The 25,639-nt window shown below is 37.4% G+C and overlaps 1 protein-coding gene across 1 annotated transcript; it reads right to left on the bottom strand.

Moving 5' to 3' along the window:
• Positions 1-355: 355 nt before the first annotated feature.
• On the bottom strand, positions 356-24,533 carry pgrmc2 (progesterone receptor membrane component 2). The gene is made up of 3 exons (XM_030127624.1): positions 24,150-24,533; positions 12,214-12,369; positions 356-1,166 (listed from the first exon to the last, which is right to left on the bottom strand). The coding sequence occupies exons 1-3, from the start codon at positions 24,490-24,492 to the stop codon at positions 1,069-1,071; spliced, it is 597 nt and encodes a 198-aa protein (XP_029983484.1). The 5' UTR covers positions 24,493-24,533; the 3' UTR covers positions 356-1,068.
• Positions 24,534-25,639: the final 1,106 nt, after the last annotated feature.

Below are 25,639 nucleotides of genomic sequence, written 5' to 3'. Positions count from 1 at the left end.
TTCTTCTTTAGAGTCTGGGGGACCGAGTCTAGACACCGAGACCTCCGCTCACCTCCCGTTAGACCGGCCGGGACTGACACGACGAACAAAATAAGGCACAATTAATACTTGGACCATTTTCAGGGGAATCTACAGACTTTGCAGCTGGCTTGTGAGGCATGTAAACAATTGATTGATTAGGACTGCCTTATCACCTTCCCTTTGTTTTCCCGATCAGTGATTCAGTCCGTCTGATGTGATTCAAAACAGATTTCATATGGCAATGACCTTTAACCCCCCTCCCCCCCAAGCCCCGCCCATCCTGTCTGAGAAACAAAAAAAAAAACAAAAAAAACCAAAAACCCTCCCTCCCACCCACCCCCTTCGCCCGCCCACTATGCTACTCAACAAATACAATCACATGGTGACAAACAGAGAAAACTAGTAGTGCATACACTACAAACACAACAGGAAAATGCGACGCCCACCGTTTGCCTTTGGTTCGGCCACAGCTCTGCCTTCTGTCCACGACGAGGAGATTTAACGAGAAAAAAATGAAGAAAAAAAAAAAAAAAATTAACAGAAGTGATTGACTGATAAGCTGTCCGAAGCTGAAGCAGTTGTGACTAAACCAAAGATAAAAAGAGAGAGAAATCTGTTTCCCCATTCCGCCCCCGCTGATCATCTCTGATCGATGTTTCCGACCGCCCAGCGTTCAGCTCAGCCGCCGCTGCCGCCATTATCTGACAAAACAAGCTGCATTCTCCACCCTCCCCGCCTGACGGAGAAATGACAAATATATTTTGTGTTTTTGCGAATACATCGAATGGCATGACCTCTCCCTGACCTCCCCGCCCCCAGACGCACCGCTGCCCTCGTTCTGTTGGTGCTGAAGAGGGAGGGAGGTCCGAGTCCTGTCCGTCAAGAACAGCCGCCGGGAAGGTTCAGGAGGAGGAGGAGGAGGAGGAGGAGGAGGAGGAAGGGGCAGGAGGGTTTATGCGTGAGGAAGAGGAGGAGGTGTATTGGTCTGGGGGGGGGGCTGTCGCAGCTGTTTGGGGCTCCTGGCTTTGGTCGGTGCGATGGAACCACTCAGTCGTGTTTCAGATGGTCCTTGATGTCCTCCTCGTCCGTGTACTCCGACGGCTCATCTCCGGGCTTCAGCAACCGACCCACGTAATCGTATTTTTCTGGAACCAGAGGAAGAAGCGGAGTCAGAAAGAGACGTTCAACAGCTTCTAATCTAACAGTAAAACAGATATGTCACCGTCGCATGAGGAACGCAGCGGAGGAGAAAAATCACTTTAGTTGCATGTTCTTCCTTCGCCTCATCGGCCTTTAATGACACATTAACTGTGTAAATAAAGCTATGGAACACTTTCAACTAAACACTGAAAAAGGAAATTCAGTGTTAAATTTTTGGCCCAGTAGTTTTTGTTTTGGGGCTCTTCTTTTCTATACGAGTCCGGCTGCTTTTTGACACCTGGTTGAACTCCAAAAAGCAGTTCCACGGACAAAACTCAGTAAAAACACAGAAAAAAAAAGAATAAAGGAAAAACATGACAACACAGGAAATGACAGGAAAAACAAAAAATGACAACGGTGTATTAAAAAAAAAAAAAAAAAAAAAAGCCAAAACGTCGATTTTTGTAGTGAGTCTCACTGCTGTGTTTTGCCCCCCATTCCACAGGCAGTGTGTGTGTATGTGTGTGTGTGTGTGGGGGGGGGGTGAACTGAGCATGCTCAGATGTCTATGGAAAGAACAAGGTCTATTCTATCAGCGCGATTAGAAAATTTTGTTATTGAGGTTGAGTTTTTAGGAATATTTAAAATAAATCATACATTCAGAATGCTCACGACAGACACGTCAGGGGTTAAAGGGTTAATAAATGATACTTTTCTGAAAGCTGCTCTTTTATCAAATTTCACTGAAAACACAAAATAAGCTACTATAACAAACTTTTTTGTCCTCAAGACCCCAAAGATGAATATTGTTTCCTTGGGACACAAATACACAAAAACGTATGAAGAATTGTCATAATAGCAACATTTTAACAGACTCTTCTGTTGTCAAACCAGAAGAATATTGAATATTTAAATTTGAATATTTAAAATAAATCACACATTCAGGGTGCTCGCCACAGACACGTCAGGGGTTAAAGGGTTAAAGCACCAAGAATCCGCTCTTTAACCCTTTCATGCATAGTGGTCACTACAGTGGACAGTTACTCTACAGCTTTACACTTGTATATTCATGGGTTTAGTTGTTTTAGTCCCATATCAACCAACACAGTGGACACTTATGCATCATCTCAGGAACTGCAATTCATACCATTATTGTAACTTTGCTGTTCTTGGTTGGTTCTTGAGTGGATATCAATTATTAATATTTATTTTTTGCATATTATCTCCATGAAGTGAGTAATAACTAGTATTAGAATATGTTAAAATGTGAGAAAACATCAGATTAGCTGCATTAAACATGGTTTCATTTCACTGTTTTCATATCACTTCATGATTTTGGGTTTTAAATACATGTTTCTTTGCTTCAAGAATAAAATTCATGGTGTAGCTGAGTGGACATTTTTGTAACTCCATGAAAAATTGGTTGATTTAAAAAAAATTCAATCGCATTGTTTCTTTTTCATGCCTAAAGAAGAATAAAAACACTCAGGAAAAAAAAATCTTGATTAAGGTTCTCATAATTCATGCATGAAAGGGTTAATATGTTTGGAGCAGAAATACCTGTAAACCTGGAGAACTTAGATGGACAGAGCATGTGATCTTTGACAAAAAGAATTTTCAAGCCCTGAATCACCAAGTAAAGTCGAAAACCCAGTGGAGTTAATTTGATTTCTGATGCTTTCTAGCTGAAAATGATTGATTTAATGCGTCCAGATTAGTGGCGAAAATTCATAACTCACAGCTGCACCGACTGTACTTTCACAAGAGAGAATAATCCAGACGTGAACATGTGAACTTTGACGTTTTTAATCCTTCTGAGGAAACCAACGTCAGTCCTTTTTCAGACGTTCGAGGACGCTCTGCTCCCGGATCAGCCTTTCCTCAAACTCATTTTGTTGTGCATTTCCTCCTGAACGTCCCCGGAGAGTGTTTTTACTGATGCTCTTACATAATTTAAGGCGGTCGCCGTTTGGGGTCGCCTGCCTTAAAGCCGCCTGCTCTGGCAGCCTTAAATGTGGTTTTTGCATCAAGTGTCCAGAGTCGTGTTATTTAAGTCGGCGGAGGCCTGACGTTACATCAGGGGTTTCATTATGGAACAGGATCACGAACATTCTGCAGGGTCACCAAGGTCATTTCAACTGTTTTCACACCTTTTCTCAGAGTAAATAAACCGATGTGTAAAAGAATAAAGGAAAACAGTCAATGTGTTTATTTTCCAGTAATAACAAAGAAAACATGTCACCATTAATTGTGGATTTATGTTACAACCTGTAACATTAATCTTACACTCTCTTTATCCCTAGTTGTTTCAATTATTATTCATATTCAGGTGTTGTACACATATTTCAAGGTCAAATTCAAGCTCTTTTAAGGGTCACTTTAACCCTTATGTAGTGTTCAGATTTTTGTTATTCAGCCAGTGTTCGTGGGTGTGGTGGACCTGCTGCATTTATGGGTTTTTAATTCAACATAATCAAACAATTTTATGTTAAAATACTCAACAGATGTTTACTTCATCCCAATTACAACCAACATAAAAACCATGTATGTTTAATATTTGCCTTTGTTAGATCACATTTATGAATTAAAGTGCCACTCATTTTTTTTTAGTCTTCTTTTTTTAAATAAAATGTAATATAATCAAGGTATGGAGGGGAAAAAACTCAAAACAAAATAATTACTCATCATTTGTCTTCTAATGAAAAATGAAAACGGGTCCCACACACCCAAACACCATATAAGGCTTAAAATTTTTCCAGCACAGCGCCATACCACTGGGCAGAGCATTAGGCAGAGATGGAGGAACAGGGTGTGTAAAAATATTCCGGTGCAAAAGCAATGTGCATTGTGGAATGTATTGTCAGATCCTGTTCATTACACAAACAACATTTTAACAGCTTAGTACATTTATTCAGCCATGTACGAATGTACAAAATAGTTTAGAAATAAATAATTAAATAATGAAAACAACAAAATAATAGGGGAAAATAAATAAATTCTAGTTACTTTTCAGTGACTGCAATTACAAATTAAGTCGAAATTGATGTAAGATAAAGACGATTAGGTAGGGCTGTGCAATTAATCGAAATTCAATTACGATTTTGATTATTACACGCAACGATTACAAAAATTATGTAATTGAGAAAAAACGATTATTAATTTTGAGTTGTTTTAATTCACGCGCACGCAAGCTACCATGAGCTGCTCTGCCTCGCCCCCCTCTAAGCTACTGCTGCCTGCTAGCCGGCAGGTCCACCCCAAGAGGAAAGTTGTACCTAGCGGTCTGGAAAAATAGCAGGAGAATCACAGCAGAAGTGCTTGGTAAACAAAAAAGGCAAGTCAAATTCAATTGTATGGAATCACTTTGGGTTTGATGAAGAAGACGAAGAGCAAAAACACATCACGTGCAAAAAGTGTTTCGTAGTTGTGTCCGCATCGACTGCTAACACAACAAACCTTTTCAACCATCTAAAGTTGAACCACCGCCACTGTTATCATAATCTTATGAAAAACTAAAACGCATAAAAACAACTTCGTCCGCAATGCAATCTTCAGTTTCTCTTTACGCTGCAACTCCTGTATTAACCTAACCTAACCCGTATAACCCTAACGTACGTATTCTAGATGGCTGATGTAAACAGAAGGCCTTAACTGAAACCTCATGGCAAGCCACTGAATTTACTATGTTTCATACTACATTGAACATACTTGAATTTATAATTTGCAGTTTACGTGAGCTTTTTTTTTTTTTTTTTAAATTGCTACAGTTCTATGGCAAGTCTATAGCAGTTTAATTACAGTGCACTATTTATTTACAAAAGGAAACATACTTGAATTTACAGTACACTTACTTGCATTCAAAGATTTTTTTGTTTCGTACAAAAGTGAACATACTTTGTTTTAGTGGTTAAAAGCTTTATTTATGTTTAAAGAGTATATTTTACATTATTTTACAAGAAAAAAATAAACAACTTTAAGGTTAACAAATAATAATTTTTAATAATCGTGATTTCAATTATTGCTAAAATAATCGTGATTTTTTTTTTTTTTCTATAATCGAGCAGCCCTACGACTAGGTATAAAAGTTAGATTATGCACATCACAGTATAGATGTCTCTGATTGGTCCATGTCATGCACTTTTCCACCAATAGAAACGTGGTGATATGTTTTCTTTCATGCAAACACTTCCTGTTTGCAAGAAATTCACGTCGAAGCCCATTTTTACCGTCTCTACCTGCACCGAAGGTACACCAAATTTAATGACACTATTGCCGAAAAATTCTGTTTGTATTGTGTCTGATAACTTTGGTTTTCCATGTGCTTTAACACCATTGACTTCACAGTATTACTTTGACATCTGCTCTTTGCACACTAACTGAAACAGTTTCAGCGAGGCTCCGTCTGCTGCCACATCATCTTAAACCACACTTGTCATCAGGATGCGCGGACACGTCCAGAGACCCTTGAGTTAATTGATGATTCGCCAAAAGAGAAAAATACATTGATAATTATCACGGGTTTGAGAATTTTTTTGGACATGGTTTTCAAAAATTAACTGTGCAAATCACGGGTGCACGGCTCGCTGCCTAATACACTGTTGCTGAGGTCAAATACATATCTATAGGAATATACATACTTATGATGGGTTTTTTTTCACTTTTTATCACAATGATGTACATTGTATTATGCTATAAACATCTAAAATTATGTTTCATACTAGCGGAAAATTTAGAAATGAAAGGAGAACACAAAGTTTTATCCAAGCCACTTGGTGCTCTTCAGACACACTCGCACTGAGACACAGATCGAAATAAAAACGTACCTGGAGTCGACCTGAGAACACCCGCTAATTTTCTTTTATGTCCAAGTTTTATTTTTCTAAATGTATCACCTCTCTGAATATATGTGTCTGTATGCATATTAATGTTCTGATACTATCAATATTTTATTTTATTCACCGTAGATCTTATTGAGGGTGGGAAGAGGGGGGTTAGAAGGGTTTTTTTTTTTGTTTGTTTAGAGTGTTATATTGTTGTGTTTATGATCCTATGGTCATTAAAATGGAAAATCAATAAAATATATATATATTTTAAAAAGTATCACCTCTGTAAGTAACTTTGGCTTGAAATCTAACCTGGCAGAGTTAACATTAAAAATTAATTAATCACATCACAGAGTTAGAATTTCAAGCACTTTTCACACCTTGAAAACACAACATTGAAATTCAAGCATTTTCAAGGATTTCAAACACCCGTACGAACCCTGTATATTGAATGTTATTCATTTTCAGTATTGTGTTGCTGTTATTGTCATTAATTTTCTTCTTGTTGTAATTACACTGGGTTACAAAAAAATGTTTTTTGCAAGTTGTCTAGGTTTTTTCAACTGAATTAGGACCATTTTGCACCACTAAATCCAAAAATGACATCTGTTTTTCTCAATCAGGTCAGTTTTTTTTGCTAATTTGATTTTGAAAAATTTGATCTTCTCACAAAATTGATTACGTTTTTGTGACTTTATCAGTTGATTTTTTTTATATAGTTCTCACCCAAAATAGGTTTTCAGAGAAAAAAAAATCATTTTCTAACAGGATTCTTGTTAGATACAATGGTGTATTCACTGCACATGTAGCAGAATACGTCAGGCTTATTTTTGCAAGATCTTCTAGTCGAAGCCTAGATTCACCTGTAATATTAAAAAAAAACATTAATCATAAATTGGCAGAAGTAAAATCTTCAGAACTCGTTTATTGCAAGAAATATGAAAGAATTTTGTATCATATGATGTGAAAATGCCCATAAATGTAAGCAAAAATGTTAAAAAGCCAATATGTAGCATAGTTCAGAAAGTTGACCTGATTGAGCAAAATTAATGTGATTTTTGGATTCAGCACACCAAAATTATCCTAAATCAGCTCAAAAAACTTAAATAATAAATTTGTTGTTGACCAGTGTTATTGGCTATTCTGGCTTCAATATCATGTATCATTTTAATTTCGCTATATAATGAGTGTTTTAACGTATGTTTATATTAAAGGTGCCACATAAATAAAGTTGTCTTGAGTTAAAATAAAAATGACACTTTTAGATCACAGTGATGCTAACAGCATGGAATCAGACACAAAACAGACATGAAAACATAGCTGAGGCTTTTGTAGATGAGGTTTTTTTTTAAACTAGTGGTAAAAGTGTAAAAACTCTGGAACTGGGGGGTGAAAGTCTGCTGTTGTTGCGTCTAATTTGCCATGAGGCAACACAACTGGCATTGTTTCCCACAGAACTGTTATATTCATTTGTCATCTGAGCCGCTTTTCAGAGGAATCATACAGGTTTCGGCATGAAATAAATGACTAAGATGATGAGGAAAACGCTCCAGATCCACTGAGTTCCGGTGTGATTGCGGTATTTTACAGAGAGCGTTGCATTCTGGGTGTTTACCAAGGCCGTTAGAAGGCGCAGATGTAGCCGTTTTGTGAATGTGGAAAGCATCAAAATGGAATATAGGATTTTCCCCAGATCTGATGGTTGAAACTAGACTCCAGTGGACATCTAGAGCTTTTGTTTTTAAGCTTTCAGGATGTAATTTAACTATTATCGACAGTGAAATATGCAGAACAGAAGCGATATTATACAGAGCTGTATCGAGTGTCATGCTTAATGAGGTGTTAGATTAGCTTAGTGCAGGTTTCACAGCAGCTCAAACATCACAAAACAGGAACAAAATGAGATGTCAAATTGCGTTTTTGTTTTTCTGCCTCCTTTTTTCCTCACTTTATCAATGTTGTTTTCTTTTCATTTCTGAATGTGTTTGTTGTGTTGATATCAAAAATGAAGCATACTGTACCAATCAGGGGATCTCAAGTCTGTACTAAAAGGCTTTGCACTAAAAAATTATCTGAAACACAAAAAATATCTTCAGTTCATTATGAAACTCTGAACTGGTTTCAGTACAAGCACTGACGTAAAACCACATATCACACAAATGAAACGACCCAAAAACCACCACAGGGGAAATTCCTTCACCTACAGTTAAAACATACCTGGAATAACCTTCAGCAAAACACCCCCTTACCTCTGACACAATTACAAGACTTCACTGGTAATGACACTGACTGGTTTGTATTCATAGCGTTAATTTGATAGAATTATTATTTGATTATCCAACATTATCTCCATATTTTGTTGGTGATACTCTAAAAGAGGTCTGATATCATCTACCATCGGTCTAAACAGGGATAAAAACTCTCTGGGATAATTCCAATGTGCTGTGATGGACTGTATTTGTGTAACTTGTCTGATGGAAATGTAGTGGGAAATGACATATACTTGGTTATGGTACTTTTAGTGGCTTGCAAAAAAAAGCTATTACAAGGAACTGGGACCAATGGATCATAATTATTGAATGAATATATACAATGGAAAAAATAACTCACAAACTGTGACTACAAGAAGCACAAATGGACAAAAAATGGAGTAAATGGACTGATTACAGAACTCAGAATGGTGGAAGGACTGAATAATGTGAATGTAGTGTCGTGTAGTGTACCCAAGCAAGGTTTGATCTTTTTTGTTGTTTTTGGTGACTATGTTTTTATAAAATTTCAATAAAAACTAAAGTGAAAAAAAAAAAAAAAAAAAACTGTCTGGGATGTTTGTCAAGTTCTTTAAATTAATCCTATTGTGGGAGTTTCTGTATGAATGGTGTCTTTGCAGAACTGTGAAGAGCATGGGTGTCAAACATACAACCCGTGGGCCAAAACCGGCCCGCTAAAGGTTCCAATCTGGTCCACAGGATGCATATGTGTTTAAAAAAAAAAAAAAAAAAAAAAAAAAGATACTGAAAACATTAACCCTAAGGGGTCCACGGTCACGGCCCCTTGACTGAATCACACGACATTTTCAACACGTCATAGCGTCAGAAGTCGGTCACGCAGACCAATGGGGAGAATTGCATTCAGAAGTGCAGGCTTGAAACTAGGGCTGCTCGATTATAGAAAAAAAAATAATCACGATTATTTTAGCAATAATTGAAATCACGATTATTAACAACGATTATTTGTTAACCTTAAAGTTGTTTATTTTTTTTCTTGCAAAACAATGTAACATGTATTCTTTAAACATAAATAAGCTTTTAACCACTAAAACAAAGTATGTTCACTTTTGTACGAAACAAAAAAATCTTTGAATGCAAATAAGTATACTGTAAATTCAAGTATGTTTCCTTTTGTAAACAAAGAGTGCACTGTAATTAAACTGCTATAGCCTTGCCATAGAACTGTAGCAAAACAAACATAAGATTATGATAAAGGTGGCGGTGGTTAAACTTTAGATGGTTAAAAAGGTTTGCTGTGTTACCAGTCGGTGTGGACACAACTACGAAACACTTTTTGCACGTGATGCGTTTTTGCTCTTCTTCTTCTTCATCAAACCCAAAGTGATTCCATAAAATTGAATTTGACTTGCCTTTTTTGTTTACCAAGCACTTCTGCTGTGATTCTCCTGCCATCTTTCCAGACCGCTAGGTACAACTTTACTCTTGGGGTGGACCTGCCGGCTAGCAGGCAGCAGTAGCTTAGAGGGGGGCGGGGCAGAGCAGCTCATGGTAGCTTGCGTGTGCGTGAATTAAAACTCAAAATTAATAATCGTTTTTTCTCGATTACATAATTTTTGTAATCATTGCATGTAATAATCGAAATCGTAATTGAATTTCGATTAATTGCACAGCCCTACTTGAAACACTCACTTTTTTTGACTTTTATTTTTTATTTATTAGATTTTGACACTCATTTGATGTTGATAGAGCAAATACAACCAGAGATATGACGTTTAGAAACCGGAGAAAACAAACGCAAGTAAAAGTATGAAAATGAGGTGGGGGGACGTTATATTTCTGACCATAGCTTCATCATTTTTTTTTTTATCCTTTTTCAAAATGGAAAAAACTGACCGAATCTGCAGATTCTAATCCACAGACTGCATTAGCATGACAGATAAGGGTGAGGATGACTCCCCACCTGAACCGGATGTGGAAACCGAGAGGACGGGGGGGGGTTGAGAAAACGCCTATGTAAAGATATGCTTTTATGTCAAATATTTGAGTATAGTTTTAATTTATTACAATTTAGATTTTATATACCTAATATTTGGAACCAATATTCCTTTTTAAAGTCTCTAAAAAGGTTCATTAAGCATCTTTGTGGTATTTATGCAATAAATTACATACATTTTTCGAATCGGATTTTATATTTTTTAGTGTATTTTTTGGCTTTTTATATTGATATAGTAGGTTAAAGTGAAAAAATAATCGGCAGATGAGATAGATGAAGTTGTGCTGAAAAAAACAAATAAACAAAAAACAATACCAAACATGGGTATAGTAAACATTTCTTTATATAGTATATAAAGGCAAAATCAAAAGTAATCAAAAACAGCCAAAATAGTCTCAGACCCCTAAGGGTTAACAGACAAGCGTGTCCAACTCATTATGGTTCCAAATTCTGACAACATTGTGTCTGTTTTGTGTATTTGCAGATCCACTGTTATCTACATGTATTATACATGTATAAATGATAACCTGAGGCATAATATTGTTTTTGTAATAAATTTCAGGTTTTTCAGGTTATCCACATTTTTTTTGAAGGGACATTCTGACCTGCTTATACTCATATCAAACCCAGACTTTATAATAAAACTCTGCTGTGGAAGTGGATCGTGTTTCGAGGTCGTTTGTGATCCATGGATTTGTCGTGCGTGTCAACAGTCACTAAAAGGCGTCTTCGTTCCCTCCAATTTCTGTGTTTCCTGCTCTAACTGTTTTTCAGCAGATGTGGCAGCAGCAGATATTTTTAGTTTGGCTGACTTCCATATCTGTCACCAGAGCAAATTTTAGTTTAACTGCACCGCGCTTACGTACAGATACACTTATATGTGTTATGAGTTTTCTGATTTCAGGCCTGTGGATTCATTTGGTTTATTCTTAACGTCGACCCATAATGCATTGCACTGTAACTTTATGGTTTTGTGTTACTGTCTCATTTCTCCACGCAGATGTTTTGGCCTGGTTTTTCCCTTTAGTGAAGCACATTATTGACGTGGATTGTGATTTATGTTGTGTTTTTTTTTACCGTCCTATGGTTGTTTTACTGTTTCAGTGCTCTGATGTTTTAAGTTCATTTATTTCTGTAGAACTTTTAGTCAAAAACGCAGCATCATGTGCTTCAAAGAGCCAAAAAAATTGTAAAATTAAGTGGGATTTGGGAGACGTTGAGATGTTGAAATTAAGTAAAAACGAAAACAAGACCAAATAAATAAACAGAGTTTTTAATAATAAATAAAGCATTAAACATTAAATGATAAGTTCAATATTTCAACTACTAAATTAATCAGAAACGACAGTATTTTTTAGAATCTCTATTAAATAAATTGAATATCTTCTGGCTGTGGATGAAACACATTTGAGAAACACTAGTGGACATTTTTGACATTTTACGGCTCAAACGACTAATCCTCAAAGTAATCAGCAGATTAATTGAGAATGAAAATGTTTATTAGTTGCATCGTTAAAACTACACTAAGGCGACAAATGAAGATGCTCCTCATTAAATCCAACCTAAAAGCACGTAGTCTCGCTCTGTGAAAACGTACTGAACTAAACAAACGTTACTTTCCTACTGTGTCTGGTTTCTTTTCGGTTTTCTCCACTGGCAGAGGCAGATGTGCGGCTCACCCCTCTTTAATTACCTTTTCTTGGACATAATTAAATCGCAGAACATGTGTGATTATAGACGCTTGTTTGTGCGCTGCCTCTGAGCTTTAAATGTGACGTTAATCACACTGTGTACGGCTTCGTCCTGATTCAATAAGTGTAATTATGTCGGTAGATGTGTAATAAAGCAGCGGATGTTCTTATTAAGTTTAACGGCTCAAAATAAAACAAGGGAAACTCGTGCCGTTGTGTTTTCATGCTTTAGGTGCTCGACTGTCGCGTGTCTGTGAAGTCTGAACCCGGTCCATAACCTCAGGAGTGCATATATACATGTATGTATTTCTTACCCATGAACTGCATCTCCCACTCCCTCACACTCTCCATCTGTACAGCATTGAGGTCTGACAGGTCGTCGTACTCGTCCCTCAGAGCGTCTTTCTCCAGGCAGAACGTGGCCAGGCCCCTAGAAGCGTCCCGGCCTGCGAAAATGCCGTAAGGGCCATCTGAAGGACAAAAAAAACAAAACAAAAAAAACCACAACAGACAAGTTTAAACAGAGTGTTGTGTTTGATGAAGCGTCAGATTAGTGCAGATTTCACAACATGTCAATCATTAGAAAATAGGAACAAAATGAGTCAGATCCAGTAAAACAACAGCCCAACCCTGCAGCGATTCACTGAAACCAGGGTCAGAAGGACTGGCTATTTGGTAAACGTTATCATGAGAATCTTTTGGGGTTAAAATCACAAAACATGATCTGAGTCACTATTTTCTCACATCTCATATAATGTAGTTGAGTTATGACCATATTATAACAAGTTTTCTCTGGGTCCTGGAGGACTAGGCTCTGTGAAATGGTCTTTCTGTCAGCATCTAGCTTGTTTTTACACGATTTTGCACCAATATTACTGCAATATTTTGACAATAGCTACGACAGATTTTTACATGTTAGTTTTTTTATTAGAAAATGTAAAATATTCTTGCAGGAGGACCTCTAAATTCTACACCCGTGCACCCATGCCTTCCACAAACTAAGGGAAACTACTTCGGCAGCATTTAAACCTCTGGAACACAGCATTAATATTGCTATACTGGCATGTGTCACTGAAGGACGAGGCTCTGTGAAATGGCTTTTTTTTGTTGTCATCTAGCTTGCTTTTACATAAATATTACTGCAACATTTTGACAATAGCTACAACAGTTTTTTAGATTTTATTTTTAATTAGAAAATGTTAAATATTCTTGCAGGAGGATCTCTAAATTCCACACCCGTGCACGCATGCCTTCCATAAACTTAGGGAAAATACTGGGACCCGACAGCATCTAAAACCTCTGAAACAGTTAGCATTAACATTGCTAAGCTAGCATATTGTGTCCCTGGATGACTAAGCTCTGTGAGATCGTTCTTTGTTGGGGTTTTTTTTGTCGGAATCTTGCTTGTTTTTCCACCGGTATTGTGGCAATATTTTGACAATAGATAAATATTAGTCAACTAATGAAATAAAAACTAGTCCACATTCTCCTTTTTTCATTGTTTCCCATTAATCACAGAATCTATGTCCTGATTTGTCCAGATCTGACCCTGGTTTTCAGGTACATCAGAGATCAAAGGTCAGACCAGAAACACACAGAAATACTTTGAATCTTCGTTGATTTAAGTCGTCATTTCAGTCATTATTTCTTCAGCAGAAACAGAACGTGTACACAAACTCTGCTGCTTAAAATGGACATACTGAACACTAAACCATCACTATAAATGAAGCAAGATTAATGCTACGAACAACCCAAAACTCAACACTAGTAGTAGTAATGGTGGTAAGGTCAGAGTGTTATAGATTTTTTTTTTTTTACCCCAATGAAACTGAATGATGCCTCTGAAAAGATTGTGAACTGGTCCAGCTCCATTCAGGTTTAAAACCATAACATCAGAGCATCATTCTAAAAGGCATCTTCAATCTTTAATGAGGCCTCATGCTGACTCCTGCCCTCTGAGCAGGTTTAACAGAGTCTCAAATATCACAAAATACTGAGGAAAAAAGACGCTACAAACACACAATAGGCCCTTTCCCACCGCAGGAACTTTTGCAGGAACTTTCTGTATTACCCTAAACTTTCAAAGTTCCTGGTGCATTTCCACCGAAAATTACCCGGGTAAATGACTTTCCCCCGGCCCCGAATTTACCCCGAAGAAGTTCCTGGTAGGGAGGCAGTACTCTCCAGTTTACCAGGAACTTTAAGAGGCAGGGCTGTGTGCTGCAGAACACTGAGTGGTGGACTAGACTAGCAGCATTTCCGCATTCTGCTCAGCCGCCAATATTTAACTCATTTAATTTCCACAAGCTTTGTATTTTGATAATTCGGAAAATGGACCAAAAGAGAAGCTACAACAAGTGGATGGACGACGAGGAAATTCAGATGGACTTTGAATCGCTGACACGAAACGAGCGAGTAAAAGCTGTTGGAGCCAAATATAAGACACACGCCTAAAGAAATACGAGAAAAGAAGAAGAAACTTATGCAGGATTAAAAGAAACTAAAGGACCACAACGGTCGCAGTGGATCCGACTGTCAAACAAACCAATGGTATGTATATGACAGAAATATTCCCTGTTTAATTGGTTCCCTGCTGTTACAGTAGTCAGAGGCATCAGCTGTTTAGTCAAAAGTGAAGTCCGGTTAACCTAATGCTAATGCTAACTGGTCAACAGTCTGACACTAAACCTAAATCACAGAGCTGGATGTATTTGTGTTGTCGCTGTGAGCTGAACACGGATTTATTCTTTATGAATTGTGATTTCCACCTGAACTGGACTGGACAGACTCGCCTCTTTTTCTGAACCTGTGGCTCGTTTGTGCGCTGGTCCATCATCCACGGCTGTTTACAACAGCCCGGGTCACACATGTCACATCACACTGGTAGGAATCTGTCATCATGTGTTCTGTTATTGATTTTAGCATTTTTATTACTTTTCCTGTAGGAAAGAGAAAAAGGGACCGGGACCATGGAGTTCCAGACCAGCTGTCCTGGACTAGCTGGACCACACACTGGTCCTGGACCAGCTGGACCACACACTGGTCCAAAAGCCTGAACCTTTCACACATGTTTATTTCCCTTTAATCTCAAGGCACCTTTGTTTTGTTTCAAATTTTAATTTAAAAAAAAAAAAAAAAAATCTAACCTCATACTGTCTGTTCATTTACAAGGCATCAAAATATGAGTAGAGTATAAGTACTTTTATCAGTAATATGCAGTCAAATTAAATGCAGGCATTTGAGTAAATCTGTCTGACTTTAGGGTTGAACCTGGACTATATCTGTAAAACAACAGAAATGAAACAGAACCATCCATTACACATAAAGTTAGATGTGATTTAGTTTAAGGAATGAGAAGTTGAAAATACATGTTCTGCCATTTTTAAATACAAATTAAGGATATGTAATGATGGTTAACTTCATTTAAAATGTATTCCAGATGGATTAAGTGATTCAACCAGTAAAATGTTAAACCCAAACTGTCCACTTCAGTACTGTGTCATTTTATTGAACTAGAGGTCAGTTTGTGAATGGACATGAACTGGACGACATGTTCTGTTACTGCTCCCTCATACATCATCAACCTGATTTGAATAAATTACCCTGAACTTTTGGGTGCGGTGGAAACGCAGTTACCAGGAACTCTTTTACCCCCAAAAGTTCCTGGTAAATAAGTTCCTGGTAATAAAGTTCCTGGGCCTTTTGGTAGGAAAGGGCCTAATGATCCAGTCGAGCAACAGCCAAACCCTGCAGCGATAAACTGGAACCAGCGTCATGTGACATTTGCTGCTCCACATCTAATGTCTTATAGTTCTCATACTGCGAGAGGTTCTGGCTCCAAAATGATCAGACACGCTTTGGTTTTACTTCACCCTTGTATGGTGTTTGGGTCTGTGGGACCCATTTTCAATTTTTACTTAAAGAAAAATGATGAGTAATTTTTTTAAATTGAATTTTTCCTCTCATATCTTGATTATATTCCATTTTATAAAATAAACTAAACAAACAAACAGAAAAAAAACAACTAAAAATGAGCAGCCCTTTAACCCTTAGGGGTCCAAGGTCACAGCGCCCTGACTGAATCACATGACATTTTCAACACGTCATAGGTCACGGAGACCACTGGGGGCAAATGCATTCAAAAGTGCGGACTTGAAACACTCTCCCACTTTTTATTTGATGTTGATAGAGTAAATACAACTGGAGATATGACGGTTTGAAAATGGAACAAACAAACGTGAATAAAAGTATGAAAATGAGGTGGGACGGGCGTTATATTTTTTACTATATCTTTGTCATTTTTTGTCCTTTTTCAAAACGGAAAAAAACTGACTGGATTCTAATCCACAGACTGCATTAGCATTACATGTAAGGGTGAGGATGACCCCCACCTGAACCAGATGCGGAAACCGGGAGGACTGGGGGTGGGTGAGTGGGGGGAGAAAACGCCTATGCAAAGATCTGCTTTTATGTCAAACATCTGAGTATAGTTTTAATTTATTACAATTTTGATTTTATATACCTAATATTTGGAACCAATATTCACTTTTAAAGTCTTTGAAAAGGTTCGTTAAGCATCTTTGTTATTCATGCAATAAATTATATAAATTTTTCAAATCGGATTTTATATTTTTCGTGTTTTTTGGCCTTTTGTGTTGATATAGTAGATTAAAGTGAAAAAATATTAGGCTGATGAGATGGATGAAGTTATGCTGAAAAAAAGATACCAAACATGGGTAAAATAAACATTTCTTTATATAGTATATAAAGGCAAAATCAAAAGTACTCAAACGGCCAAAATAGGCTCAGACCTCTAAGGGTTAATTCATAAACGTGATCTAGCAAAGGCAAATATTAAACATATATGCTTTTAATGTTGCTTGTAACTGGGATGAAGTAAACATCTGTTGAGTATTTTAACCATAAAATCGTTTGACTGTGTTGAATAAAAAACCCACAAATGCAGCGGGTCCGCCGGATCCATGAACACTGGCTGAATAACAAAAATCTGAACACCGCACAAAGGTAAAGAAAAACAGATGATGATGATTCAGCAAAGCGCCACAATCAAAGAGATGGGGGTATGTTTACTGTGAAGCGAAGGCGTGAGGAGGAAAGTGGTTTTAGGTGGAGTTCAGGGGTTTAATGTGTGGGTTGTACGGGCCTCAGAGTCATAGTCAATGTTTTACCTGGAGCAGATGGCGGTCAATGCGACCCGAGCCTCCAGGCACAACAGGAGCACTGACACAGCAGCAGCAGCATGAGGTATTTTAGGAATCTTAAAAAAATTGTTTAAGCGTACACTATATTTAGAATATTTTCACTGCTTTAACTTGCCACCAGACAGGTCTGTCCAACGGGGAACTAAAGCATACTGAAACATTCTGTCCTCTCCAAGAAGCACCGGGACTCCAACAAAAACAGAAACTTTCCTCCTGGAACATGGATGTTGTTCCACCGTTACATCGATCACTTCGTTGGTTTGATTAGATGAGAGTTTGTCTGGATCAAAACTAACAATCAAACTGATCAATAAGTGATAGATGAGCGGCTCCTGTGTTCTGATGTGTGAGTCTGGTGGATTTGAAAAGAGTGAAATAACAGTTTAGTTTCCTGTCAAAACTTCCATCTGATGTTGAGGTTAAGACATGATTAGGGGTGTAAGAAAATATTGGTTCGGCAATATTTTGTGATATTTCATTTCACAATACTGTATCGATATTAAAAAGTACTGTATCGATATTTTTAGGTATTTTTTCAAATGCAGATATTGTGGATGTTCATTTCAGGTTTTTTTTGGTTTTCTTTTTCGTTTATGTTTTATTTAATATTATTTAACACTCATTTATTTAATTATTTTATTTATGTTAGCTATGAACTAATAGAATATGAACATTTGAGCAGGATTTTAAACTGTGATGTCTGTAAAACATAATTTAAGTTTGAACACAGGAAAATTTTGTGATATAACAGTAGATCCTGTTCTGATCAAATAAAAGAGTGTTTAGTATTTGTGCATATTACTGGTGTAATTCAATTCTTCAAGGAAATAATCATTTAAAAAAAGAAAAACAAAAATGCCTTTTTAACAGTATCATGATATATCGTGATCCTAGTATTGTGATTTGTATCGTATTGCCAGATTCTGGTCAATACACACCCCTAGACGTGAATATACAATAAATACACTGTCACCTTAACATTTTCATTAGACCAGTGTTTTTCAGCCTTTGGGTCGAGACCCCACATGGGATTGCCTGGAATTTCGAGTAATTGATTAAAAAAATAAATTAATTAAAAACAACACTAACTAATAAAAATATATGGTGAGTTGACAGAGACAATCCCAATCCATAAAAGACATGACAAACTGTGAGTCTGAAACTGAAGCACTGTGGTTCTGTTAATCTGTCAATTGTTCATTGTGGTCGGTTTCAGATGCTGCAGCTCTTTCATAATTCAAAGTTTGAGTTCTTGTTTGTTCAGTATTAATTGTCAGCCTTGTAAATCCAAGCTGGACTGACTGAACATATCCTGACCAACACATTTTAAATTTCTTCTTTTTAAGTACAGGGTGGGGAAGCAAAATTTACAATGAACATTTAGTTGTTTTTTCTCAGCAGGCACTACGTCAATTGTTTTGAAACCAAACATATATTGATGTCATAATCATACCTAACACTATTATCCATACCTTTTCAGAAACTTTTGCCTATATGAGTAATCAGGAAAGCAAACGTCAAAGAGTGTGTGATTTGCTGAATGCACTCGTCACACCAAAGGAGATTTCAACAACAGTTGGAGTGTCCATAAAGACTGTTTATAATGTAAAGAAGAGAATGACTATGAGCAAAACTATTACGAGAAAGTCTGGAAGATACTATTAAAGAAGAATGGGAGAAGTTGTCACCCGAATATTTGAGGAACACTTGCGCAAGTTTCAGGAAGCGTGTGAAGGCAGTTATTGAGAAAGAAGGAGGACACATAGAATAAAAACATTTTCTATTATGTCAATTTTCTTGTGGCAAATAAATTCTCATGACTTTCAATAAACTAATTGGTCATACACTGTCTTTCAATCCCTGCCTCAAAATATTGTAAATTTTGCTTCCCCACCCTGTATATTTTCTCTACATTTTAGTGGAGTTAAAATAAAGATTAAAATCCCAGATATTTAGATATGGTGAGGAAAACTAAGATGTAAAAGGGGGGGCATCCTAACTTTTTCCACATGACTGTATAGCCACACACTCAAACACATAATGTAGTATTCATCGGCGGCGCACGTGTCACAGTGCATCTCCGGAGCTCATACTGTAGTGTGCAGTGTACACGTCTGCGAATCCGTGGTCTTCAGAAGGGAGAAACTTCAACCAAATTAGAGCTGCACAATATATCGTTTGAGCATTGTCATCGCAATGTACGTGTGCGCAATAGTCACATGGCAGGTCCTGCAATGTAAGAGGCAAATGAACTCAATGTGTTCTCATCTAATTTCACCCTGGGTACCTGACACACACTGCGCACAGCCATCCACCAATCACAATAATTCTTAATCAGTTTGCCGAAGCAGACCACGCCCTCTGCACATGGAGTGAGTCACTGGTGAGAACATTAAAAAATTAGCAACAAACAAGAGAAAATCACCGAAAACTAAGGCTCGGTGCCAATAAGAAAAGCAACGTCAGTTATCTGGAATTATTTTGGCTACAAGAAGGATGATACTGAAACACGTGTTCTGTGTTGATAGTGCCTTACACCTGTCGCCACAACGGGAGGTAATACAACTAATTTGTTTGACCATTTACGTCGGCACCACACAGCTATTATATCCTCCTGAGTATTTCTTCATATGGCAATATATATCGTAGGGTTAAAAAAAAAAAAAAAAATCATCGCAATGTCAATTTTTTCCGATATCGTGCAGCCCTAACCCAAATAAACAGTAACACATTTAAATGACAAGTAAAAATATATTCTATCGAATGGATTGAATTTTATTGATACAAACATTCAATAACCGATGCATCTCGATATGATTCCAAAATTTTCATTCGCTCACAGCTCCTCTACCGGTGCACTCAGATCGTGTCGGTGTATCGGTACGTATCGGATAATCTCCCCATCCCTACTGTTAATGTCAGCAAATTAAACTAGACTAGAATTCATAGTCATTGCGCGGTAAGGCGCAACAAAAATTGCGGGCCTGCTGAAACTAGAGGCTATATACGTTACAGAAATCACAAAGAAGTGAACGCGTCCTGCTTGTAAAATGTAAACTCAAGCCTTGTCCAAAACACGATTCAATCTGTAACAACTTCATTTCATAGTTAAAGATACTGTTGGACATTTTACCAATTAACTCATCAGCTTTGCTATTGTGAAAAAAAACAACAACAACACAACATTGCAGCTGCACCAAAATGTCTTATGTTTGTCCTAAAGTGTTCAGGTTACTCAAAGTACAACAAAGAAGCAGACAAGAAATCATATATTTATTTTAACTTCTCAAGTAAGTGCTATTTTCATGGATAATATTGCAATAAACAACAGGTTAAGCATTGCGAAGGTGGTCGATTCTTTATTAATCAATAAAACATGAAAAGCTGTTGTGTTCATGTGTGCATATTTGTATTTAACTTAATTGCGGCCACTTGTGTTTATGATTATATGATTGTACACGGTGACATTTAGAAGTAACTTATTATGAAGTTCTATTATAAAACACTCAGACTTGTAGGTATCATCATGATGGTATTTCATGAATACTTAACTCTTAAATAAGCTGAGTTCAGGCGAAGTGTCATATGTGCTAAGAATAGGTTTTATACGTTTGTCCCAATGTCTTTGCTTATTAAAGTCCTGAAGTGCATCATATATGAATCTATGTTTGCAGTGGACGAATATTAAATCATGTTTATGCGTGTATTCCGTGTGTTTTTTTTTCTTTTCACTACTTTTGCCTTGTATTTGTCATTTATAGACCCTAAAGATAACAGTCATACACTAACGACTAATTATTCCAGCTTTTTACATCCAGATAAATGATAAACAGACATGTATACTGTGAAATTAATTTATGTAAATGGAACTGGCTCGGTCATTGATACCATAATAAGTGTATTTTACTACAGTTATTTGGATCATTTTACAGTTAAAATGTGACTAAAGCACATTTAGAAGAAGATACTGGAGAGCAATAATGTGATTCATTTAGACAAATTTCAGAATCGATAACCCAAACTGCACTCTTGGCCTCTGCCGTTGTCTCCATGTTCTAAATGTCTCGTCATCTTCCAGTGGAACATCATCTGACCGCCATGTGAGAAACTCTGCCAGCCCTCAGGTTAACTTGTTTTAATTGTGCAACAAACAGAGTAGGGGGCCAAAAAAAAAATCTACGAGTCCATGAAGCAAAGAATTCTTATCACCATAAAGATTAGATGTGCTGTTGAGTTGCACAACTTAAGGACAAGCATTTTAAAGATAAAACAGTCTGCAGCAGGCCTACATACTGTTATGTTATTGTAAGAGCTATTATTGGAGCCATTTTTATCATTTCTATTATGAATCATGATATATAAAGAGAAATCACACGTCTGTGTCTGAGTAATGTCTGAAAAGCGGTCAGCTGTCATTGACAGCTGCAGTCGGACTGTCCCTCCTCTCATCAGTAACACAACGCTGCAACTGGCTCCTATTTTCACTATTGATTGTATAATTGTGTAGATAATGTTAATGAGCAGCTCTACGGTGTTGTGGTTGGAAAAAGCAGGTCATTTAGACTGAAGAGAAAACACTGAAAAGTACAGAAATCCTTCCTCGCTGCTGCTTAAAACCTACAACTCCTCCATTTATCACCTGTAAAAACCTCCATCTCTAACATTTATCATAATAATGAGATTTTTTCATGTGCAGTAACAGTTTCTCTTCCTTATTTGCAATATCTGTGGCTCTGGGAGCGACAGTGTAAGCCTCTATGTGTAATCTTTCCTGCTCAAAGGTACAATATTGATATAGTACTGTATCTTCCTACCTTTATCTTGTTCAATCATATTCTAATCCACTCGCAGCTCATTCATTTGACCACTGCAGAACAAAATACATATTTTCAGTACTTTTACATACATGGTTTTCTTTCTGTATCTGAGTGGTTAAATGCTGTGGTTAGTATCAGGGTTTGAGGTTTGATGTTATCTGACTAAAAACGGTGCACTTTCACTTAAGTTTTGACTATTTAGTATCATACAATAATTGTTAAAAATAATACACAGGTTGTAGCTGTAGAAACAAAAAGGTCATTGTTGAGGCGGACACGATATTCTGGAATAATCTTGGACATTTTAGTGTCTTAAAAAATAAGAAATGAATAAACATAATTTGTTAAACCATGGTGAATGGGTCTGAACTCACCAGAACTGACTGGAAAACAGGTTTTTTCCCTTTTCTTTTGGCTTAGATGCTGTGAAAAAACACTCAATGTGCTGGAGCAGAGTGTTGCAATGATGGAAAAACTTGACTTGCATCATTATTACATAAGTATTAACACTCTACTTTACAATTTATGCAACATACAACACCTTGTACCTCTTGTTTGGAAAGCAGCTTTACAAATAAAGTTATAAAACTAGTGTTCTTTCTATTTGTGGAGTTGTGGACAACGTACTCAGGTCTTTTACTAGAGTAATTTCTCTTTTCTTAGAAGTAAAATCCCTGCATTCAACTCTTAAATGGCCACAAAGTTACTTAAAGTACTAAAAGTTAAAGTGCATACTCATTATGGATCATACTCACTTGTGCATTAATGTGTTCATCTTTAATGCTGCAGCTGCTAATGACAGTGCTGATTTTAGTTACTGTATACACTGTTCACTTAATATGTCATGCTCTACTGGATGAATTTTATGTTATTTGAATCTTCAACTTGTAAATGAAGTAAAATGAAAAGTACAAAATTTCCCTCCAAAATGTAGTAGAGCAGTAGGAGTATAAAGCTGCAGAGAATGGAAATACTCAAAGTACGCAAAGTACTTTATTGCACTGAGCCAGACTGTTGTAACATAAGCTCTTTGCTCCAGGGATCAATAAAGTTTTCTGACTCTGATTACTTTTCATTTACTTAGTCATCACTGCGACACGTCAAATATAATGACAGTTGAATAGTGCGTCTTACAAGTTGCAACAACACAGTTTGCACTTTGCACTAAAGTGTTTGATACATTTGATTCATGATATTATTACCTACTTTTGTGCAAATTTCTATTCAGATTAACCACTTTGGATTTTAGGTAGATGCTTTATTCACCCACTTGGGTGGGAAAACAAATTCAGAAGTCCACACATGCAGTAACAACATACATAAAACACACCAGGTTATATATCAGGTGAACACATGCAGCCATCAGGACGGTTTAAAACTGAGCTGATATGTTAATATATGGCCAGGCCAACATCAGGGAGTCTAAAAGTGTGTATCACAATCTGCTGAGCTACATTCAGGCCTACTTGGCTCGGTACTGGATGGAGGTGGGGAAGAGCAGCTCTGACATATGAGACCTCTGGGAGTGAGTCTGAATAATTATAGTTTATTACAGAGTTGAAGGAAGAGTAAGCCAAGGCAGAGGAAATGCTGTATATCAGGATAACTTCAACTCTGAGCCATAAAAACTCTTTAAAGTACTGATAACCCCTGTCTAATGGCCGGTCATATTTTTGTTTATTTACTGCTACATCTGATTTTCCTCAATGTCCAGCTGCAAACGTCTGATTCCCAGCAACATAAATGCAAAGGGAAACTACTAATCTGCTTTAAAATCTCATGCAAAGTTCGTTAAATACATGCATAACGAATCCAATCAGTGTAAACAAGCGGCGGGATCAGACCAGACCAGACACCCAGACAGTGCAGTGTCTGTGCACGTCAACAAGCTAGCATGCTAACAGTTAGCGGGATGAGCTGGATAAAATTCTGCACTCCAGCCCAGTTTGCACAACTTTAACCCAGACAAGAGCCAAGTATGAGGGCCGTGAGTGTTAAAAAAGTAAACGAAGCCATAGCACACATTACCCTGAAGCTGACGTGCTGCCATGCTAGCCGGCTAACAGCTAGCCCCATTCAAAAACACAGACAAAGCCAGGCTAAGCTAACCTCAACGGTCGGTTTGCGCCCAATTTTTTGTCCGGGACAAACTCCCCACAAGAGGAGGCATGTCCGCCAACAACAGCCCACTGACAGGCTCCCCCGACTCACCTTTTCCGTAAAACTTTTTGCCGCTGGTAACGTCGAAAACTTTCATGTTGACCGCCATCAGAATGCGGGGGTTCTGGAGTCCGTCGTACTCCCGCAACTGCTCCAAAGTGAAGTCCCGTCTCCTCATCTTGGGAAGCGCCGAGGCCTCGTCGCCCTGGGCCGCGTCGGAGCCGAGCCGCCTGCCCCACCGCCGGTACACCGCCACGCAGACCGCCACCACCACAACCAAAATACTGAGATTCAGCAACATCCCGCCGAGCCCGAGCCCGTCCGACTCATCCGCTGCCCCCTGCCCGCCGCTTGTGTCAACTGGTCCGCTCGAACTGTCTCCATCGTCCGCCATACTGCTCTGTTAGCGCCTACCCGCCCCTGGCCACGAGCTGCGTTCACGGCCTGTCGGGAAACACGGAACCACTAGTTGAGCGTGTGTTCTGTGCCAGGTACGTGCGCGTGAAGTGCACAGTTGGTGTTTATTAGAGATGAACATTTCACATCACGGTTATTGTGAGCAAAATGATCAAACAAAAACAAACAAACAAACAAACAAATAAAACAATAGGCACAATGTACCTTCTGTTGGCAGAAACATGCAAATATTAACCCTTAGTGGTCTGAGCCTATTTTGGCCATTTTTCAGTACTTTTGATTTTCATTTCATTTCATTTTATTTATTCATTCCAATCTAAATGATTGAAAAGGAGCAGGATGAAGAAAACTTCTAATATCTGCCCCTTTCTTCAGACATCTGCGTACATCAGATACACTGCCATTACAGTTATTACATTAAACAGTTTACATGATAGCTAATGCAAATAAAACAAATCCAACGTCAATAAGTTGAATTATTTCATTACATGCTTTTATAAAGCTTCTCTATTCTCTCCTTATACAACCTTTTAAAATGAGAAATATTTGTACAGCTCCTCTCTTCCATTGTCAAAGAATTCCACATTCTGACACCCACAACACAAATACACATTTTCTTTCCGTTAGTCCGAACCCTTTGCTGTTTAAAATTAAACCTCCTTCTATGTTTTTCATCCTGTGACACTAAAACAAATAGTCTCTGCAAATTTGCAGCAAAAGTCCGTTTCTCGCTCTAAACACAATCAGCAATGTCCTTAATTCAGCCAATTCTTTAAACTTAAACAATCCTGATTTAATAAACAACTCATTTGTTTGTTCCCTGAAATTAACATTATCCATGATTCTTATTGCTCTTTTCTGTCATAAAAACAATGGCTTTGTGTTACTCATATATGTGTTGTATTTTGCCTTTATATACTATATAAATAAATATTTACTATACCCATGTTTGGTGTCTTTTTTTTTCAGCACAACTTCATTTATATCATCTGCCTATTATTTTTTCACTTTAACCTACTATATCAACACAAAAGGACAAAAAAAAAAAAAAATCCAATTTGAAAAACTTACATACTTTATTGCATAAATAACACAAAGATTTTTAACAAACCTTTTCAAAGACT

This window comes from Sphaeramia orbicularis, chromosome 22 (assembly GCF_902148855.1).
Source record: "Sphaeramia orbicularis chromosome 22, fSphaOr1.1, whole genome shotgun sequence".
Lineage (NCBI taxonomy): Eukaryota > Metazoa > Chordata > Actinopteri > Kurtiformes > Apogonidae > Sphaeramia > Sphaeramia orbicularis.
This window is presented reverse-complemented; position numbering and strand designations above follow the sequence as displayed.